Source organism: Caretta caretta, chromosome 1, assembly GCF_965140235.1.
Source record: "Caretta caretta isolate rCarCar2 chromosome 1, rCarCar1.hap1, whole genome shotgun sequence".
Taxonomy (NCBI): domain Eukaryota; kingdom Metazoa; phylum Chordata; order Testudines; family Cheloniidae; genus Caretta; species Caretta caretta.
The window spans coordinates 49,257,764-49,278,573 of record NC_134206.1 but is presented as its reverse complement, the minus strand read 5'-3'; the positions used below and the strand labels follow the sequence as shown (position 1 = coordinate 49,278,573).

General features: G+C 44.7%; 1 protein-coding gene across 3 annotated transcripts in view; it reads right to left on the bottom strand.

Annotated features, from left to right (window-relative positions):
• PDS5B (PDS5 cohesin associated factor B) overlaps positions 1-20,810 on the bottom strand; it is a 266,958-nt gene that overhangs the window by 173,073 nt on the left and 73,075 nt on the right. For all 3 annotated transcript variants that reach the window (XM_048847181.2, XM_048847201.2, XM_075127882.1), the window contains exons 4-6: positions 7,025-7,111; positions 6,841-6,938; positions 6,002-6,128 (exon numbers count right to left, since the gene is read on the bottom strand). In XM_048847181.2, coding sequence (XP_048703138.1) covers positions 6,002-6,128; positions 6,841-6,938; positions 7,025-7,111 — 312 coding nt within the window. The remainder of the gene's footprint in view (positions 1-6,001; positions 6,129-6,840; positions 6,939-7,024; positions 7,112-20,810) is intronic.

Genomic DNA, 20,810 nt, shown 5'->3' with positions numbered 1-20,810 from the left:
GGTTCACACCTTTTTCCAGATCATTTATGAATTAGTTGAATAGGACTGGTCCTAGTACAGACCCCTGGGGGACACCACTATTTATCTCTCTCCAGTCTGAAAACTGACCACTTATGCATACCCTTTGTTTCTTATCTTTTAAACAGTTACCAATCCATAAGAGGACCTTCCCTCTTATCCCATGACAGCTTACTTTGCTTACGAGCCTTTGTCAAAAGCTTTCTGAAAAATCTAAGTACACTATATCTACTCGATCCCCTTGTCTATATGCTTGTTGACCCCCTCCATAGCCTGTCTTAGAAAGGTCCTGTACATGATTTGTTTTTGTGATGCATGTATGGTACTTCTTCCCCCAGTTGTTTAAATGGAAGAGGTAGCATGCTATTCATCCTGGCATGGAAACCACACAACGGAAGACGGGTACTGGTACACACATCTCAACTGTGGAAACAGCTTGTTAAAATATCCTCAGAGAGCTTAACAGGCCACTTCTACCTGCACCCCCAGGCTGCTTGGCACCCAGGTAAATACTGTAGAAGCAATCAGGGGCTTTGCCTAGTAAATCAGGATCATATATCGCACACAGGAAGAGATTTCTCGCCCTCTATAATCCTAGGGTTGTACAGCTTTGTGGGGAGTGGAATCCTCATGTGCCTCTGCTCTGGTTACAGACTGCCTGAAGTGCTCCTAAGGCTTTAATGTGGAGTGAGCCTGTGGAACAGGGAAGGGGTGGAGAGCAAGACCCTTTCCTTAGCAGAGCAAAGGTTTATGGCTGATGATGATAAGTCACAACTCCATTCCACTCTTGCCTCAAATGCAACCCTCTTTCCCTGGCACAGAGGTGGTCCTTGAGTTGAAAGCCAGGTAGAAACAATTCCCTTTAGGCTGCAGCCTGAGGCAGGACTGCACAGGAGGGACAAGATCCTCTACATGCCCAGACATGCTGCAGAGTCAGGGAAGGATGGTGAGCACAATACAAAGGACTGCAAGACATACTTTACAGGAGAATAACCCCAGAAAACACTCCCTCAGGAGAAGGCAAAGGAGAAGAGGTTTAACCTTTGATTTTCATCCTACTTGTTGATAAATAATACTAATCCATACCTTGCAAAGGACACACTTGTTTTTTGCTTTTTTGGGACCCGGAGTTTGCAAGACTTACCGCTTAGACAGTCAAGAAAATCTCTTGATTCACAGTAGGAAAAAGGGGAGTTGCATAGGAGCCCTGGTTCTTTGCCCAGGGAGCTGACAACCCACTTAAGCATACGAGGGACACTGGATCCTTTTGGAAACTTTCACCCCATCCGCCCACCTCCGACCCGGGTCTGTTGTGGGACTTACCCCTGAGCCAGCCAGATCGTTTCCTCCTCAACTAGAGACTCCCCCCTGCCCCAAAAAAGCTCAGAAGCTCCTGATAAGGCTTTTCTGTGTTGCAGTCATGGTTCCTCAGGGCATGGTGAAAGACCCAACAGGTTAGTCTGACTGAGCCCCATACCCTGGCAGTGCAAGTTTGTCTGGCTGGGAAGAGGCAGGACATAATTCACGCACTGTAGAGCCTGTAACTACTTCCTCACATATGAAACACCGCTTAAATTTAGATAGCTGTTTGCAGGGCAGCTCTGCCATGGCTGAGTGGGGACAGAGTAGTCCAACAGGCAGCAGCAGATGGTGGCTGAAACCAGAATGCTACCGTTTACCCAATCCGGGAGGGAGGAAGAGAGGGAGAAGGAAGACTACTAAAAGTCACATGCACGAAAACTATTAAATAAAATATTTTAAAACAAAATGGTTGGAAGAAACTGAACCACCAACTTATTCCACTGCTAGAGGCAGAAAATCTGGTAGGTTGAGCTGAAGGCAGAGATTAGGCCTGAAGCATCAAGCAACCACATTGGACTGCCTCTGAATTCCACTAGTTGGAGGTATTAGGCCATTTATAATGAATAATGACAGAAGCTGTGCAACAGAAAGTCTCTGAATTTTTTGTAAAACAACTGCCAGGCCTCCAAAAGGACAGCCTGGGTAGCTGGCCAGGCAGGAAGTGGGCACCCAGAAAACTGCTCAGAAGCCTGGGACCCTAGAAGCCTGGTCTCCCAAGACATCCAGGCTCTTGCTTCCCCATCAATCTGTTTTCCATGAGAATTTGGTGAAATCAACATGTTATGAAGAAGGTTTGATTCAGAGGAATCAGTATTTTCCAATGGAAAAAACCTTTGTCAGAAAATTTCAAATTTCAGTTAATTTTCCCAGGTAGGAACATCTGTAGTTCCCACAGGAATCTTGTTCAGCAACCAGTGGGAAGAGAGATGATCTGTACAATCTTGAATAGGAAGGGTAAAAAAAGCACAATCTCTCTATTATGAACAATTGTGACAACTCCTGCACTACTTAAGTTAACTTTTAGTCTCATACACCCAAATAAAAGCCTTAGAAAACGGCAATTACTACAAGACTTAAACCACTGCAGGACAGAAAGCTATGCTGCATATATATCACTAAACCCCTTCCTCTTCTACCCTCCTCACCTCTAAAATAACTATCCTGTAAATTTGACTCTACAGAGCTCTCCACCCTGCCCAGCTTGAGTAACACGCACCACTTGTAGTTCCTCCTAGCTAATGATAAACATAAAAAACAAAAATGAAACAAAAAAATAAAGTGAGATTGTACTTTTTTTTTTAAACTGACCCTCTGAAAAAAAAATCTATAGTCAAGCTGATTAAATGTCCATTTCTAAGTCTTTAAAGGAAATGGTAAGAGTGTAAGCTATGTGCATATGTAGGAGAAAAGGGTTGTGGGGTTTTTTGTATTGTGTGGCCCATGACTGACCCTTTTTTCTTTCTGATGGCAGGCAAAAGCCCTGTCCAGGTAGACTCCTATATCAGCAGGGGCAAGCATATCTGCCTGAAGAGAAGTGAGGGACTGCTGCAGGTCCTAAAACACAGAAGAAGGTGGGGGCACCCCTGTAAACAAACTGTAGCAGTGGGGAGCTAACTTCCTCCCCGTAGGAAGAGAGAGCTGGGAATCATAAGAAGCAGATATTCTCACCATACTTATGCAGGGGGGAGGGAGAGGGTGTAGACAACGCCTAATTCTCCTAGTGGTCTCTTGATTTCTCCTGGAGGTATATGGGAGCTAGGTACCCTTAACCTCTCATGGAGAGAGGTGGGCTTTTTGGAATAATGCAACCACAATTTGCATTTCTTGGTTTTTTATCATTTGAGGAATTTTGCTTTTTTTTTTTTTTTTTAAAAAAAAGCTAACATTTTTGTAAAGTAATATACATTTAAACCACTGATATATGCCTTCAAACTCAAGCTTCACCTTAACTAAGTTTTTGTGATGAAATATAAATATATCACTTGTATTGACTATGAAGCCTAAAATCTGTGTAAAAAAATTTCAGAATACTGGCTGAATAACCAGATGTAAAATACAGACCTGTATTTCGCAGATTTAGATCACAACAGACTTAGATCACATACATACACGTCTCAGAACATACTTATGCAAATTATGCAAATAATTGCAACCATTAGCGAGCATGTATTTAGGGTTTCTGATTTGTGATTTTAACCAGTAAAAACCCACAATACAAAAAAATTAAATCGGTGTTTAATCCACTAAAGATCAGAAAGAGCAGAAATGGTTACTTGAATCTAAAGGCTCGTCTATATAGAGTACTAATGAGAAATATAAGGGTGTGATTTCAAAAGCATACCATCATGCTATGCATTTTTTGGTCCACATAGACCCTGCTGGTGCACATTAAATGTTTGTTAGTGCACTTTAATTTTTTTAACATTTCAAACAGCACTACATTAAAGCGCATTTCAGAACAATATACTGCATTACTCATTACTGGCTGTACAAAAAGAAAGCCCCCAAAAACCCAAATTCTTGGATTTCTACTACTGAAAATTTGATAAAATGAACTTCAAAACACAAAATTAATAAACCCCAAAACACAGAAGCCCTGTATATAATTAACATTAGTATAATTAAAAAGGCCACCTTTTATTAGCAAGAGGAGGAAGAAAAGCCAGAGTTGAAGCCTTACACAATTCGGCGGGTTTCCTGACAATACCTTGCTTTTATCCACTATAAACTTCCAAAATGCCCATCTGAGAGCCTGCTATTCAAACCAGCCTGCACAGTGCTCAATAATACATCCAATCTTCCCTGAATATTTTAACTTTTATTCTATAAGGGTCAACGAACTACTTTTATTCAATAAAAGTTTAGAACTTTCATGGAAACATATTGACCCATCTCTCACTAAAGATGCAGGAAAAACTTTCCACAAAATGATAGAGAATAATTTGTAAAGTCTAAAGATTAATGTGGCACAAAACACCAAATAAAAGACAGATGTTCAAAAAAGAGAAATTCCAAATTGAAGAAAAAGTCTTTAGTCTTGCTTTTACATTTTTCATACCCTGAGGTCTCCTCTAGTAAATCTGAATTGCACCCAGAAATTTTGAGGCCGATTCTTTTGTCACAGATAAGTACTGGTATTGCTCAAATTACATACAATATAGCTGGGTGTAAGAATGCAATCTGAATATTTTCAGTCAAAAAAGACTGATAGAACAACTTAGGTGCTCTCTCTATGCCTTGAATAGTAAGATTGTCAATAAAAAACAGCATTTTTTCACCCACTTAAACTCTGCTTCTCATTAATCCCGGTAGCACTCAGTCTGCAAGTGGCCCATGTCCCTTTGAGGTTTGCCATGATGATGATGATGAAATTCTACTCCTATTAATTAATTTTCTATGTTGAATACATAAAGGTGAGGTGTACAGAACATTGTACTACCTTGCTTTATTCTGTCAAAGAGCACCTCTTCAAAAGTCTGACTGCATTCTTTCCAGTGAACCACGCTCTCTTACATACTGTTCTGAAGCTGCTGAAATCAATTTACCCATAAAAAAATATGAAATAGCTTAAAAAAAATACCAGGCAGCACTTGGAAGTGACAATCAAAATCTTTCACATATCCATCTACTGTAGCCTGTCTGTAGCAGTATAACATTTAAAAAAACACAGAGGCCTCTTTTCTTGAAAAAAAAGTTCAGTTTCAAAAGAGACTGTTCTCCCCTGAGTACATCTAAAGCTGTCCAGAATTTAAGTAGTCACATTTTCAAAACTATCTTACATGGAGGTAACTGAATTTTGTAACTTACATAATTTTGCATCGTCTTATCTATGTTACATCTTGTATCCAAAGTTCCATGAGATAACATCATGCATTTGTTTATACCTCAGAGCAAATCCAGCTTTCCTTCTTTTTTTAAAAATCCAAGGGTGATAATGTATACCCGAGATAAAAGTCTAAAACAGTCGTTTCCCAGTTTGCCTACTAATAACTGCATGATTGCATGTAAGCTATCAAAGTAAAGCATCCATCCTTTCAGTACTTCATGTTCCACCATTTTCCTAACGTTTTTATTAACATCACAAACAATGTTGAGAATACATTATGATGCACTTTGTCACTAACACTTGTCAATTCAAGGGCAAAAATCATGAATTCGATTAATTTTGCCTCCCTTCCCCCCGCCCCAATTTATAAAAGTATGGTACTTGGGCCTGTTCACTCATGTACAACTATAAAATCAAAATCATCATTAAAAATAAAACAGTATCAACCTTGGTTTCAAAGGAAACAATACATTTATGCAAGGTTCTTACTACTCACATACCACTTAAATAAAGATGTCACAAACAATTAACTTTCAGACAAGTCACAATGTAAATAAAGTTTACAAAGAAAAATATTTACAACATTAGGCTACTGTTAAAAACCAAGACAAAACATTTTCACTTAATGACAACACAATGAAAGCAATGAAATGTCACTGAGTTTTACATAGAATTGAGTCATGAAGGCTAGACCAAGTAAATTTAGTGGATTAATTCATTTCACAATTTGCCCTGTAAATTGGATCAAGTTTCAACATGACCGAACCATAAAATTCAACAGCTATTAAGGCTTACCTTATGTGCTGGAACTAGATTAACTAAAACTGTATCCAAAAGCTCCTGAGACACAGTATCTCCTTCACAAATGATAGAGCTCATCAAATCCACCATGTGCATGTGTACTTTTTGATTATGACCATTGCTGAAATTAAAAGTAGAATTTCTTAGCGTATATAAATATACGTACTATATTACAACAAAGTACTACCTCTAATCACAAGGCAATGCCAAAGAAATAGGCAGTGAATGCAAAAACAGCGCCCTTTTTTTAAAGGAGCATTTCCTAAAGAAGTGGTTTCTAAATTTTGGCCTAGGAAGTTTGTTTCAGTTTCATTTGTTTTAAGAATATTATCCTGACAAAACCCAAAAGAGCAGAGCAAGAGTGAGCTCTCATTTTCTACTCTCTCATACACTATCTCAGAAATATTTCCCATACTTCTGACCTAAGATAATATCTAAATAAAACACACAACTAAATTTATAAAGCTTTTGTATATTCAATAGTTGTTCTCCAAACACTAATACATTCTCAAAAAGAAAAGGAGTACTTGTGGCACCTTAGAGATTAACAAATTTATTTGAGCATAAGCTTTCGTGAGCTACAGCTCACTAACTGAATCCTCCTACAAAGTATTATCTGAAAAACAAGGCAGAACATATACTTTTTTAATCCTAGGCAGCAGCATAAGTATAATAAACTGAATTCTTAAAACAGAAATGTTAAGCTTTGATTACTACAATATCCAGACTAAAAGCTTTAATGAGCAAGCAGAATATATACAGATTCAAAGTTTATATATTTCAGGAAAACGATTCTAATTTAATTAAAACTACATCAATCAGAATATACTTACTTTATTACAGAAAACAGCGTTCTGTACAACTGTGTGAAAATTTCATTGCTGTCTTCTAGCTCAAAGCATATATTATAAGATTTGACCCAAGCAATATTCTGTGTTGGGGGGAAGAACAGGGTACAGCAGTTATTAGGAGAACTTGAAAAAGTAAGAAGAAGAAATAGTAATAATTTTAGCTTACCTCAAGTAAATAAAAATATCTATTGAACTGTGGGCTTTTTGTATCTTCTAATCCTTTCAGTTGCCTTGTTATAAACATAAATATATCCTAGAAAGAACAAACATAATAGTAATTTGTTTCATCATGTAACTTATGACTGCATTTAACTAAATTGTCTAAATATTCATTTTGAACTTTTTATCACATTCCACACTACAGAACTCCCACAAAAGCCAGAGAAACCAATCCTCACTGACCCTGGCAAGTAGGATGACAAATGAACCTATGAAGAATTATGTGAGTGATAGTAATCCTTAGAAAGTTTCACCTTGGCAACAAGGTCAGGAAGGAGTTAATGTTGGTTAAGTTTCACATGAAAACATTCAGCTTGATGGACAGAAGGAAGCCTAGAGAAAGTTCCATTCTGCACTTGGCAGACATGACCCATGGAGTCAATGGAAAAGTTACGCATCCTCCTGCAAGCTGGATTTTCATTTCACAGTGCAACAGTTTTATCGGTTTGATTTTGGGCTGTTTTTTTTTTAAATAGAATTTTAACCTGTATACAGTGTGTCTCCATCTCTGTTACCATTCAAGACTAGCATATTGAGCAATGCTTCCTCTACCTTTTTATATCCATGTGCGGAATGAATTTTATGTGCACCACTATGGAGGTGACATGGGGGGGAAGGGTCCAAGGGGTTCAGAGTGTGGGAGGGGGATCAGGGCTGGGGCGGAGGGTTGAGGGCTCTGGGATGGGGCCAGGGCTGAGGGTTTCAAACTGTGGGGGGACATGGGGGGGGCTCAGGGCTGGGGCAGAGGTTTGGGGTGCAGGGCTGAGGGCTCCAGCTGGGAGGTGAGGGTTCTGAGGTGGGGCTGGGGCTGAAGGAGTTTGGGGTGCGGGGTGCCCCAGGGTTGGGGCCAGAGGACTCCCCCCAGGCCTCTCACCGCTGGCAGCAGCTCCCGGGGCGAGGCGCTTCTCCCGTCAGCAACAGCTCCCGGGGCTGGGGAATAGGCGCCTCTCCCCACAGCAGCCCTGCACGACCCAACTTGCTCCCCTCCCCACGTACCTCTCTCATCTCCCCAGACTCCTGTGGCTGTGCATGTGCACAGCCCTCTGTAGCCTGCTGCATGGCTACGCAGCTTAGAGAGAACTTAGATATTGAGCCCTCCTTTGACAAAAAGCAACCAACAAGAAAGGGTTATGGATGCCTCTCTCAAGCTTCAGTTTGTCAAATTATATTTCCATAGGAACATCTCTTATGAAACAGAAAACTCAAATAGGTAACATTAAGCAACAGCATCAGAAAAAATTAATTATGTACAGACACTCTGGATTGGTAAGTGACAAACATCTTTATTTTTTAAAACTATTTTTATGCACTCAATGCACCAATACATACTGGATAATTATCCCAACCAACTCAAAATTCAAAAGCATGTGCTCCCACCACATGAAGGCAACATCCACAGACTGAACAATTTCCAGACTTCAATGACTAAAAAGAATCCAGGGATAACCAGTTTGCTATCTTGCAAATCTCTTCTAGGATTCCTTTCAGTGAACAAGCCAAGGCTCTGGTAGAATAACAGAATAACATAACATAACAGAGCCATAACAGGCTCTGGTAGAACACAGTGTGGGTAGAACACCCACACTGGGTCAGACCAAAGGTCCATCTAGCCCAGTATCCTGTCTTCTGACAATGGCTAATACCAGGTGCTTCAAAGGGAATGAACAGAACAAGTTATAAACAAGTAATCCACGCCCTGTCATCTACTCCCAGCTTCTGGCAAATAGAAGCTAGGGATACCATCCTTCCTTATCCTGGCTAATAGTCATTGATAGACCTGTCCTACCTGAATTTATACAGCTTTTTTTTAGAATCCTGTTATAGTCTTCGCCTTCACAACATTCTCTGGCAAAAGGTTCCATAAGTTGACTGTACACTGTGTGAAGAAATGCTTCCTTTTGTTTTAAGCCTGCTGCCTATTAATTTCATTTGGTGACTCCCTAGTTCTTGTATTGCGAGGAGGAGTAAATAACACTTCCTTATTTACTTTCTCAACACCAAACATGATTTTATAGACCTGTCATACCCTGCCCCCTTAGCAGTCTCTTTTCCAAGCTGAAAAGTCCCAGTCTTAATCTCTCCTCCTATGGAAGCTATTCTATACCCCTAATAATTTTTGTTGCCCTTTTCTGAACCTTTTCCAATTCCAATATATCTTTTTTGAGATGGGGCAATCACATCTGCACGCAGTATTCAAGAGGTGGGCATATCATGGATCTATATAGAGACAATATGATATTTTATGTCTTATCTATCCCTTTCTTAATGTTCTCAACCTTTTTAGCATTTTTGACTGCCGCTGCACACTGAATGGATGTTTTCAGAAAACTATCCACAATGACCAATAATTTTACATGTATAGTTGTGATTATGTTTTCCAACGTGCATTAGTTTGCATTTATCAACACTGAATTTCATCTGCCATTTTGTTGCCCAGTCCCACAGTTTTGTGAGATCATAGAATATCAGGGTTGGAAGGGATCTGAGGAGGTCATCTAGTCCAAACCCCTGCTCAAAGCAGGACCAATCCCCAACTAAATCATCCCAGCTAGGGCTTTGTCAAGCCTGACCTTAAAAACCTCTAAGGAAGGAGATGCCACCACCTCCCTCCCTAGGTAACCCATTCCAGTGCTTCCCCACCCTCCAAGTGAAAAAGTTTTTCCTAATATCCAACCTAAACTCCCCCACTGCAACTTGAGACTATTACTCCTTTTTCTGTCATCTGCTACCACTGACAACAGTCTAGATCCGTCCTCTTTGGAACCCCCTTTCAGGTAGTTGAAAGCAGCTGTCAAATCCCCCCCTCATTCTTCTCTTCTGCAGAATAAATAACCCCGTTCCCTCAGCCTCTCCTCCTAAGTCATGTGCCCCAGCCCCCTAATCATTTTTGTTCCCCTCCTCTGGACTCTTTCCAATTTTTCCACATCCTTCTTGTAGTGTGTGGCACAAAACTGGACACAGTACTCCAAATGAGGCCTCACCAATGTCGAATAGAGAACGATCATGTCCCTCGATCTGCTGGTAATGCTCCTACTTATACAGCCTAAAATGCCGTTAGCCTTCTTGGACACAAGGGCACACTGTTGACTCATACACAGCTTCTCGTCCACTGTAACCCCTAGGTCCTTTTCTGCAGAACTGTTGCCTAGCCACTTGGTCCCTAGTCTGTAGCAGTGCATTGGATTCTTTCTTCCTAAGTGCAGGACTCTGCACTTGTCCTTGTTGAACCTCACATTTCTTTTGACCCAATCCTCTAATTTGTCTAGGGCCCTCTGTATCCTACCCTCCAGCATATCTACCACTCCTCCCAGTTTAGTGTCATCTGCAAACTTGCTGATGGTGCAATCCACACCATCCTCCAGATCATTTATGAAGATATTGAACAAAACCGGCCCCAGGACTGACCCTTGGGGCACTCCGCTAGATACCGGCTGCCAACTAGACATGGAGCCATTGATCACTACCCGTTGAGCCCGACAATCTAGCCAGCTTTCTACCCACCTTGCAGTGCATCCATCCAGCCCATACTCCTTTAACCTGCTGACAAGAATACTGTGGGAGACCATGTTAAAAGCTTTGCTAAAGTCGAGGAATAACACGTCCACTGCTTTCCCTTCATCCACAGAATCAGTTCTCTCATCACAGAAGGCAATTAGATTAGTCAGACATGACTTGCCCTTGGTGAATCCATGCTGACTGTTCCTGATCACTTTCCTCTCCTCTCAGTGCTTCAGAATTGATTCCTTAAGGACCCGCTCCATGATTTTTACAGGGACTGAGGTGAGGCTGACTGGCATGTAGTTCCCCTGATCCTCCTCCTTCCCTTTTTTAAAGATGGGCACTACATGAGCCTTTTTCCAGTCATCCGGGACTTCCCCCGTTCGCCACGAGTTTTCAAAGATAATGGCCAATGGCTCTGCAATCACATCCGCCAATTCCTTTAGCACTCTCGGATGCAATGCATCTGGCCTCATGGACTTGTGCTCGTCCAGATTTTCTGAATAGTCCCGAACCACTTCTTCCTTCACAGTGGGCTGGCCACCTCCTCCCCATGCTGTGCTGCCCAGTGCAGTAGTCTGGGAGCTGACCTTCTTCGTGAAGACAGAGGCAAAAAAAGCATTGAGTACATTAGCTTTTTCCACATCCTCTGTCACTAGGTTGCCTCCCTCATTTAGTAAGGGGCCCACACTTTCCTTGGCTTTCTTCTTGTTGCCAACATACCTGAAGAAACCCTTCTTGTTACTCTTAACATTCCTCGCTAGCTGCAACTCCAGGTGTGATTCAGCCTTCCTGATTCCATTCCGAGATGCCCAAGCAATATTTATATACTCATCCCTGGTCATTTGTCCAATCTTCCACTTCTTGTAAGCTTCTTTTTTGTGTTTAAGATCAGCAAGGATTTCACTGTTAAGCCAAGCTGGTTGCCTGCCATACTATTCTTTCTACACATCGGCATGGTTTGTCCCTGTAACCTCAATAAGGATTCTTTAAAATACAGCCAGCTCTCCTGGACTCCTTTCCCCCTCTTGTTATTCTCCCAGGGGATCTTGCCCATCAGTTCCCTGAGGAAGTCAAAGTCTGCTTTTCTGAAGTCCAGGGTCCGTATTCTGCTGCCCTCCTTTCTTCCCTGTATCAGGATCCTGAACTCGACCATCTCATGGTCACTGCCTCCCAGGTTCCCATCCACTTTTGCTTCCCCTACTAATTCTTCCTGGTTTGTGAGCAGCAGCTCAAGAAGAGCTCCGCCCCTAGTTGGTTCCTGCAGCACTTGTACCAGGAAATTGTCCCCTACACTTTCCAAAAGCTTCCTGGATTGTCTGTGCACCGCTGTATTGCTCTCCCAGCAGATATCAGGATGATTGAAGTCGCCCATGAGAACCAGGGCGTGGGATCTAGTAGCTTCTGCTAGTTGCCGGAAGAAAGCCTCGTGCACCTCATCCCCCTGGTCCGGTGGTCTATAGCAGACTCCCACCACAAGATCACCCTTGTTGCTCAGGCTTCTAAACTTAATCCAGAGACTCAGGTTTTTCTGCAGTTTCATACTTGAGCTCTGAGCAGTCATACTGCTCCCTTACATACAGTGCAACTCCCCCACCTTTTCTGCCCTGCCTGTCCTTTCTGAACAGTTTATACCCATCCATGACAGTACTCCAGTCATGTGAGTTATCCCACCAAGTCTCCGTTATTCCAATCACATCATAATTCCCTGACTTTGCCAGGGCCTCCAGTTCTCCCTGCTTGTTTCCCAGGCTTCGTGCATTTGTATATAGGCACTTGAGATAATCCGCTGATCGCCCCTTCTTCTCAGTATGAGGCAGGAGCCCTCCCTCTCATGCTCCTGCTTCCTCCCAGTATCCCGCTTCCCCACTTACCTCAGGGCTTTGGTCTCCTTCCCCCGGTGAACCTAGTTTAAAGCCCTCCTCACTAGGTTAGCCAGCCTGCTCGCGAAGATGCTCTTCCCTCTCCTCGTTAAGTGGAGCCCGTCTCTGCCTACCACTCCTCCTTCTTGGAGCACCATCCCATGGTCGAAGAATCCGAAGCCTTCTCTCCGACACCACCTGCGTAGCCATTCATTGGACTTCCACGATTCAACGATCCCTACCCCGGCCTTTTCCTTCCATGGGGAGGATGGACGAGAACGCCACTTGCACCTCATACTCCTTTATAAAGGAGTATGGAGTATATAAAGGATATGTTGCTCATGTCCATTCCATATTAGGTGTGTGCACGCCCATGTGCACAGCTGCTGGAGATTTTTCCCTTTGTGGTATCTGGAGGGCAGGCTCTAGCACCCTCTGTAGCCCCATGCTCCTTGCACTGGCATATGGGGCACTACCAGCCCCACACCCCCTCAGTTCCTTCTTGACATCAACTCCAACTGCAGGGAAGGAGGGAGGTCATGGAATGGACATAAGCAACACATCTCGGAGAACAACCATTACAAAAAGTAGGTAACCGTTTTTTCTTCTTTTGAGTGCAAGCAGTATCCTTGGGCGTGAGCTCTGAGTTCACGGACACGTTGTTTGCAACACTGCTCTGCCGAAGCTGGCATTGTCCTGGGCTTGCTGGGTGATGGCGTAATGGGATGTGAACGTATGGACTGAAGAAGAACAGGTAGCGGCTCTGCAAAGGTCTTGGATCAGTACCTGTACAATTAAGGCCGCTGATGAAGCTTGTGCTCCGGTGGAATGGGCAGTCACAATAGCGGAGGGCGACACCCCTTCTTGTTCATAGCACAATCTGATGCATGTGGTTTTCCACAAGGAGATTCTCAGAGGAAACCAGTAGAGCTTTCATCCTGTCTGCCACTGTGACAGAGCTGTGACGACTTAGGAAAGGGTTTGGTTCTCTCAGTGTAGAAAACTAAGGCCCACCTAACATCCAAAGAGTGTAAGTTATGCTCCTTCTTAGTCTTGTGAGGCTTTGGGAAAAAAGACTGGTAGGAAGATGTCCTGACAGTATGGAACTGACACACCACCTTTGGTAAAGCTGTGGGGGTACAGCTGAACCTTTTCCTTATACACCACCATATAAGGGGGTTCCAATGTCAATGCTCTGATCTCACAGATCCTTCAGGCTGAAGTAATCGCTACTAGGAAAGAAACCTTCCACGAGAGGAGCAGCAGTGGTGAATGGCTTGAAGGGAGGGACCCGTGAGCCAGGAGAGCACCAGATTTAAGTCCCACAGAGGGATTGGGTCGTGAACCTGGGGGTAACTCTGCCCAACCCTTCAGGAACCTGAACATCATTTCATGGTAGAAGACTGATCTGCCCTGACTCAGAAGATGGGGAAGGCTCAGATAGCTGCCAAGTGCACCTTGATCGACGGAAGGACCAGGCCTTGACACTTGAGATGGAGCAGGTAGTCCAATATAGAGAGTGTAGTGAGGATTCCATTCCGAGGCCCAACACGTAAACCGTCTCCACTTAACCAAGTAAGCCACTCTGATAGAAGGTTTTCTCTTTGCCAACAAGATTTGCTGGACTTGCACAGAGCAGACTTGTTCCTCTATATTCAGCCATGCAGAAGCAACGCTGTCAAGTGCAGGGACAGTAGGTTTGGATGAAACAGCTGGCCCTGATTCTGCAAGAGCATGTCTGGACATAAAGGGAGCTCCAAAAGGCACCACAGACAAGAGGTCCAGCAGTATGCCGAACCAGTGTCGACATGGCCACGTGGGGGCTACCAGGATAACCTTCACCTTGTCCCTCTTGACCTTTAGGAAGACCCTTGTGAACTAGAGGTATCAGCAGGAAAGCATACAGTATCCTCCCCATCCATAGAATCAGGAAGATGTCGGACAGAGAAACTCTGTTAAGCCCGCATATCAAGCGGAACTGCTGGCACCTTCTGTTCTGTCTGGATGCAAACAGGTCCACCTGGAGAGTCCCCCACCCCTGGAAGATGACGCTGACCACCTCCAGGTGAAGTGACCACTCATTGCAAGAGTAGGACCCGCTGAGGCAATCTGCCAGCGCATTCCAGGCACCCGGGAGGTGCAACACCTCGAGGTGGATGGCATGTTACACACAGAAATCCCACAACCAAAGAGCCTTTTCAGCTCTGTATCAAGAGTGGGCCCCGCCCTGCTTGCTGTCGTAGAATATTGAGCTGTATTGTCTGTCCTGATCTTCACCACCTTGCACCTCAAGTAGGACAGGAACACTAATAGGCCAAGCATATCACTGAGTTCCTTCACTTTAACATGAAGGGAGCATGAAGGGTGCACCTGGAACCAGAGGCCTTTAGTGCTGAAGTTGCCAAGGTGGGCTCCCCAACCCAGATCCAAAGGGTCAGTGACCAGCGTCACCGAAGAATGTGGGGCTACAAAGGGGATCCCGCTCAACACCAACTGCGGATCCGTCCACCAGTCCAGGGATGATAAGACGTACGATGGGACTGTGACAACCAGGTCCAAGTTGTGCCTGCTGGTGGCATAGACCAACGCCAATTATATCTGCAGGGGTCTGAGGCGCAGCCGGGCATGCTGTACCACGTAAGTACACACTGCCATGTGGTCTAGTAGCCTAAGTTATACTCTGGTGCTTGTGAGTCAGTGAGCTGTGATATACGCAATAAAGTTCCAACATTACTCGGGACCAGAAATCCAGTAGGAAGACTCTGGCCTGAGTGGACTCAAGCACTGCCCCTTTAAAAACTCTGTTCTCTGAAGTGAAGTCAGAATTGATTTCTGTTCATTTATAAGCAGGCCCAGCTTCCGATGGATGGCCCGTACCAAACTGATGCTGTGCTGAACCTCGGATCACAAAGGGACTTTGATTAGCCAGTCACTGAGGTATGGATAGATCTGCACACCTGGACATTGCAGATAAGCTGCCACAACTGCCATGGACTTTGTGAAAACTCTCAGAGCCGACGATAGACCAAAGGTCAGTGCTGTGAATTGGTAATGGCGTTGACCCACCACAAACCGGAGGAATCTCCTGTGCCCACGGAAACAGAGATATGAAAATAGGCATCTTTTAAGCCGAGGGTGGCGTACCACTCTCCCAGATGCAAGGAGGGGGATGATGGAGGCCAGGGACACCATGCGGAACTTTAACTTTTTGAGATATTTGTTGAATCAACGCAGGTCCAAGATTGACCTGAGGCCCCCCTTTGGCATTCAGGATTAGGAAATATCGGGAATAAAACCCCTTTTCCCCTCAGCTCTCAAGGAACTTCCTCTACCGCCCCCGGATGCAGGAGGGCTCCTCCTGGACAAGGAGTTGCTCATGAGAAGGGTCCCTTAAAAGGGATGAGAAAGGGGCATGGGAAGGAGGAGTGGAAGAGAACGGTAGGGTGTATCCAATCGCTACTATGTTGAGCACCCAACAATTGGAGGTAATGTGGGACCATGCAGTAAGGAAAGGAGACAAACAGTCCAGAAACAGATGGGGGGGGATGGATCCTGATACAAATCTGGTACACCATCCTCAAGTACACTCTGAAAATCCCTACCGCAAGCCACTAGGGCGTCTTGCAGAGCCCAACTGGGATATTGGGGCAGACAGAATGAGTTGACAGTGTTTATAATCTCTATCCCTTTTCTTCTGGGACCTTGGGGAGGTGGGCCCGAGAACCTAGGAGGTGGCGGCTGTGGCCAGAAGTGCCTCCGTGAGGCCAGCAGCATGTACAGGCCCAAGGAGCACTGAGTGACTCAAATCTTTCAGTCCATGCAACTTGGTATCAGTTTGTTCTGAGAACAGCGCATTGCCCTCGAAAGGAAGGTCCTGGACCAGGTGCTGCAGCTCACGGGCGAGTCCCAAGGATTTTAGTCGCAAATTGCACCACGTAGACACCGCCAACACCATCAACCTTGCTGCCAAATTGCCCGTGTCCAGGGCAGCCTGGAGAGAGGCACTGGCTACTTCTTTGCCCTCTACCATGATAGCCAAGAACTCCTGTCTCGCCTCCTGATGTAGGGAGTCCTTAAATTTGGCCACTGAGTTCCAGATATTGAAGTCATATCTCTCCAACAATGTTTGCTGGTGGGAGATATGCAGTTGCAGGCTGGCTGTCGAATAAACCTCTCCCCCAAATAAGTCCAACTTTTTAACGTCTTTATTTTTATGGGATGGACTAGTTTGCCCCTGCCTGTATCATTTGTTGGGGGCCAAGACCACTAGTGACCCTGGGGGAGGGTGGGAGTACATATACTCATAGCCCTTGACAAGGGCATAGTACTTCTTCTCTGCCCATTTAGATGTTGGGGACAGAGAAAACGTGGTTTGCCACAGTGCCTTAACCAGCTTGAGTACCCATCATACTGGGAGTGCCATCTCAGAGGGAACAGCCGCAGCCAATATATCAAAGAGGCTGTCCACAGGTTCCTTAATCTCCTCAGCCTCCAACCCCAAGTTCGAGGCAACACGTTTGACCAGCTCCTGGTGGGCTCAAAAAACATCCAGCAGCAGCAGGTTCGTGGGCCCCACAACTGCCTCATCCAGAGAGGAGGAGGAAGAGGCCATCACCACAGGAGGAGCTGTGGCACCGGGGTTGTTGGGGTTTCAGTACTGGCTTCCAGACCCTCCATAGTCGGGGCCAATGGCACCGGGGTTGTTGGGGTTTCGGTACTGGCTTCCAGATCCGAGTTGGTCTCCAGTGGTGGTGGCCAAGTCGGCATCTGAGTCCACCTCTAGGAGACTACTGAGGACCATGGCTGGGAATATAGCCCCGGCATCGGTGGGAACCCCCACGGGGTCCAACAAGGCCATTTCGCCAGCCACTGCCCTGGCAGCCAAGCCATTGACAGACCTGCAGCTAAGTCCAGTGCGTACAGCCAATGTCAGTGCCATGACGTGGGAGGGGTAGCTTCCTCCCCAGACTCGAATGAGCACTCCTCCCTCAGTGACCCCGGAGGAGCCGTCACTACCATCTCCTGCCATCTGTGATGCAGAGAGCAGTGCCACACCCAGGACTGATGGCGGGGAGCTGATAACCACTGCCACAGGGCTTGAGATGTATGACATGGCAATGGGGAGCAGTTCTGAGGGGCTGGTGACCAAGAAGCCAGTGACTGGTGCCATGACATCAGAGATCAACATCACGGATCTGGCGACAGGTCAAGGACCTGTGCTGGGACAAGGCTGACTGGAGAGCCCCATCAAGGGCTTCCCTCTCAAGGCAACCACCTTTGCTGATGGGTGAGTCTCTAGGCATGGGTGGCACCAGGTGTGATAGGAGGCCTTTTGCCACCTGAAAAGCCTCCAGCATCGAGGGGGCTTGAAGATGTAGGGGTCCCTGACTGCTCCCAGGAGTCAGCAGTGGGTCCCGAACAGAGCTGAGTGTCCTAGCAGGCGTATCTGCCACCAACTGTGGCTCTCGAAAAGACGAGCAACTTGGCATGGGTTTCGATTTGTTAGGAATTTCCTGCCTGCCTCTCTGCAGCCCCAGGGAGCACCGCGTTGCCACGATGTTTTTTGTGCCTCTTCTTTGGCATGGAGGAACGAGAATGGCGCCGGGAAGAGCCCGGTGCCAACGGAGCACTCTGCACTTAGGTCGATGTGCTCCATCCTGAGTCTGGAGCACAGCTCCGAAGCCAGATGAACGGCAGCTTCCATTAACAGGCCCTTCAAACGAATGTCCCTGGCCTTAAGAGTGTATGGCCTGAAGCCCTTGCAGATCCCACACTTTTCTTTGATGTAAGCTTCCCCAAGGCACTTTAAGCAGCTCATATGAGGGTCGCTCACTGGCATAAGCTTGTGACGGGCTGCACACTGTTTGAAGCACAGGAAACGGGGCATGCCCCAACCCTGGGACAACCGCCCAGATGGGACCTTTAACTAACTAAACTAAACTACTAACACTAAAAACTATGTACACAGAAAAGTCCAAGAAAGTCCACAGACAAAACCACAACTGACCTTGCAACTGTCATGAGCAGCAAGAAGAAACTGGGCAGGTGCGGGGCTGGCAGCACCCCGCACACCAGTGCATAAGTGCATGGCTCCAGGGGGTGCCAGAGCCAACCCTACAGATACCACTAAAGGAAAAATCTCTGGCAGCCATGCACATGATCCAGTTTATCGTGATCATTTTTAATTCTAATCCTGTCCTCCAAAGCAGTTGCAACCCCTCCCACTCTGGTATCTTCCACATACTTTATAGGTGTACTCACTATGCCATTATCTAAATCATTTATGAAAACATTGAACAGAACAAAACCCTGGAAAGATCTCAGCGTAACCCCACCTGATATACCTTTCTAGCTGGACAGTGAACGAGTGATAACCCCGCTGCGCACAGTTTTCCAACCAGTATGCACCACCTTATAGTAGATATGTCTAGTCTATATTTCCCTATTTTGCTTATCGATCATGTGAGACTGCAGACGATCATGTGAGACTGCACCAAAAGCCTTACTGAAGTCAAGATGTGATATATCTACTGCTTCTCTCCCATCCACCAAGCTTGCTACCCTGTCAAAGAAGGATATTAGGTTGGTTTGACGTGAGTTTCTCAACAAATTCATGTTGACTGTTACTTACCTCATCTTCTAAGTGCTTACAAATGGATTGTTTGATTATTTGCTCCATAATCTTCCTGAGTACTTAAATTAAGCTGACTGCTCTATAATTCCATACATTAGGATAGCCATACTGGGTCAGAACAATGGTCCATCTAGCCCTTCCGACCGTGCCCAATGCCAGGTGCTTCACAGAGAATGAAATGAACAGGCAATCAAGTTATCCACCCCCTCATCCACTCCCAGCTTCTGGCAATCAGAGGCTAACAACAACCAAAGCATGGAATTGAATCCCTTACCATCTTGGCAAATAGCCACTGATGGACCTATCCTCCATTAACTTATCTAATTCCTTTTTGAACCTTGCTATAATTTTGGCCTTCACAACATCCCCTGGGAAAGAGCTCCACAGCTTGACGATGCATGATGTGAAGTACTTGCTTTTCTTTGTTTTAAACCTGCTGCCTATTAATTTCATTGGGTGACCCCAGCTCTTGTGTGATGTGAAGGAGTAAACAACACTTCCTTATTCACTTTCTCTAAACCATTAATGATTTTATAGACCTTTATCACATCCCTCTTAGTCATCTATTCTCCAAGCTAAAAAGTCCCAGTCTTATTAATCTCTCCTCACACGGAAGCTGTTGCATACCCATAATCATTTTTGATGCCCTTCTCTGTACCTTTTCCAAATCTAATCTATCTTTGAGAGGCGGTGACCCGAACTGCACACAATATTAATGGTGTGAGCATACCTGGATTTATACAGCAGCATTATGTTATTTTCTGTCTTACTGATTCCTTTCTCAATGATTCCTATCGTGGTTAGCTTTTTTTTTACTGCTATTGCACATTGAGGAGATGTTTTCAGAGAACCAACCACAATGACTCCAAGTTCTCTTTCTTGAGCGGTAACAGCTAATTTAAATCCCATCATTTTGTATGTATAGTTGGGATTATGTTTTCCAATGTGCATTACTTGGCATTTATCAACATTGAATTTCATCTGCCATTTTTGTTGCCCACTCACTCTTTGCAATTCTTCACAGTCTCCTGTGGACTTCACTATCTTGAATAATTTTCTATCTGCAAATTTTGCTACCTCACTGTTTACCCCTTTTTCTAGATCATTTATTAGTATGCTCAACACTACTGGTACAGATCCCAGGGAGACCTTACTATTTATCTCGCTTCATTCTTAAAACTGACTATTTATTCCTAACCTTTGTTTCCTATCTTTTAACCAGTTACTGATCTATGAGAGGACCTTCCTTCTTATCCCATGACTGCTGACTTTGCTTAAGAGAGCGCCTTTGGTGAGGGACCTTGTCAAAGGCTTTCTGAAAGTCCAAGTACATTATATCCATTGGATCACCTTTGTCCACATGTTGGTTGATCCCCCCGCCTCCCAAAGAATTCTAGTTTATTGGTGAGGTATAAATTCCCTTTACGAAGGCCATGTTGACTCTTCCCCAACAGTCATGTTCATCCATGTTCTGATCATTCTGTTCTTTACTATAGTTCAACTCATTTGCATGGTACTCAAGTTAGGGTTACTGGCTTGTAATTTCCAGGATCATCTCTAGAGCCTTTTTAAAAAAGTGGCGTCCTATTAGCTATTCTCCAGTTATCAGGTACAGAAACTGATTTAAATGATACACTACATACCACAGTTAGTAGTACTGCAATTTCATATTTGAGTTACTTCAGAACTCTCGGATAAAAACCATCTGGTTCTGGTGACTTAGTACTGTTAAATTTAGC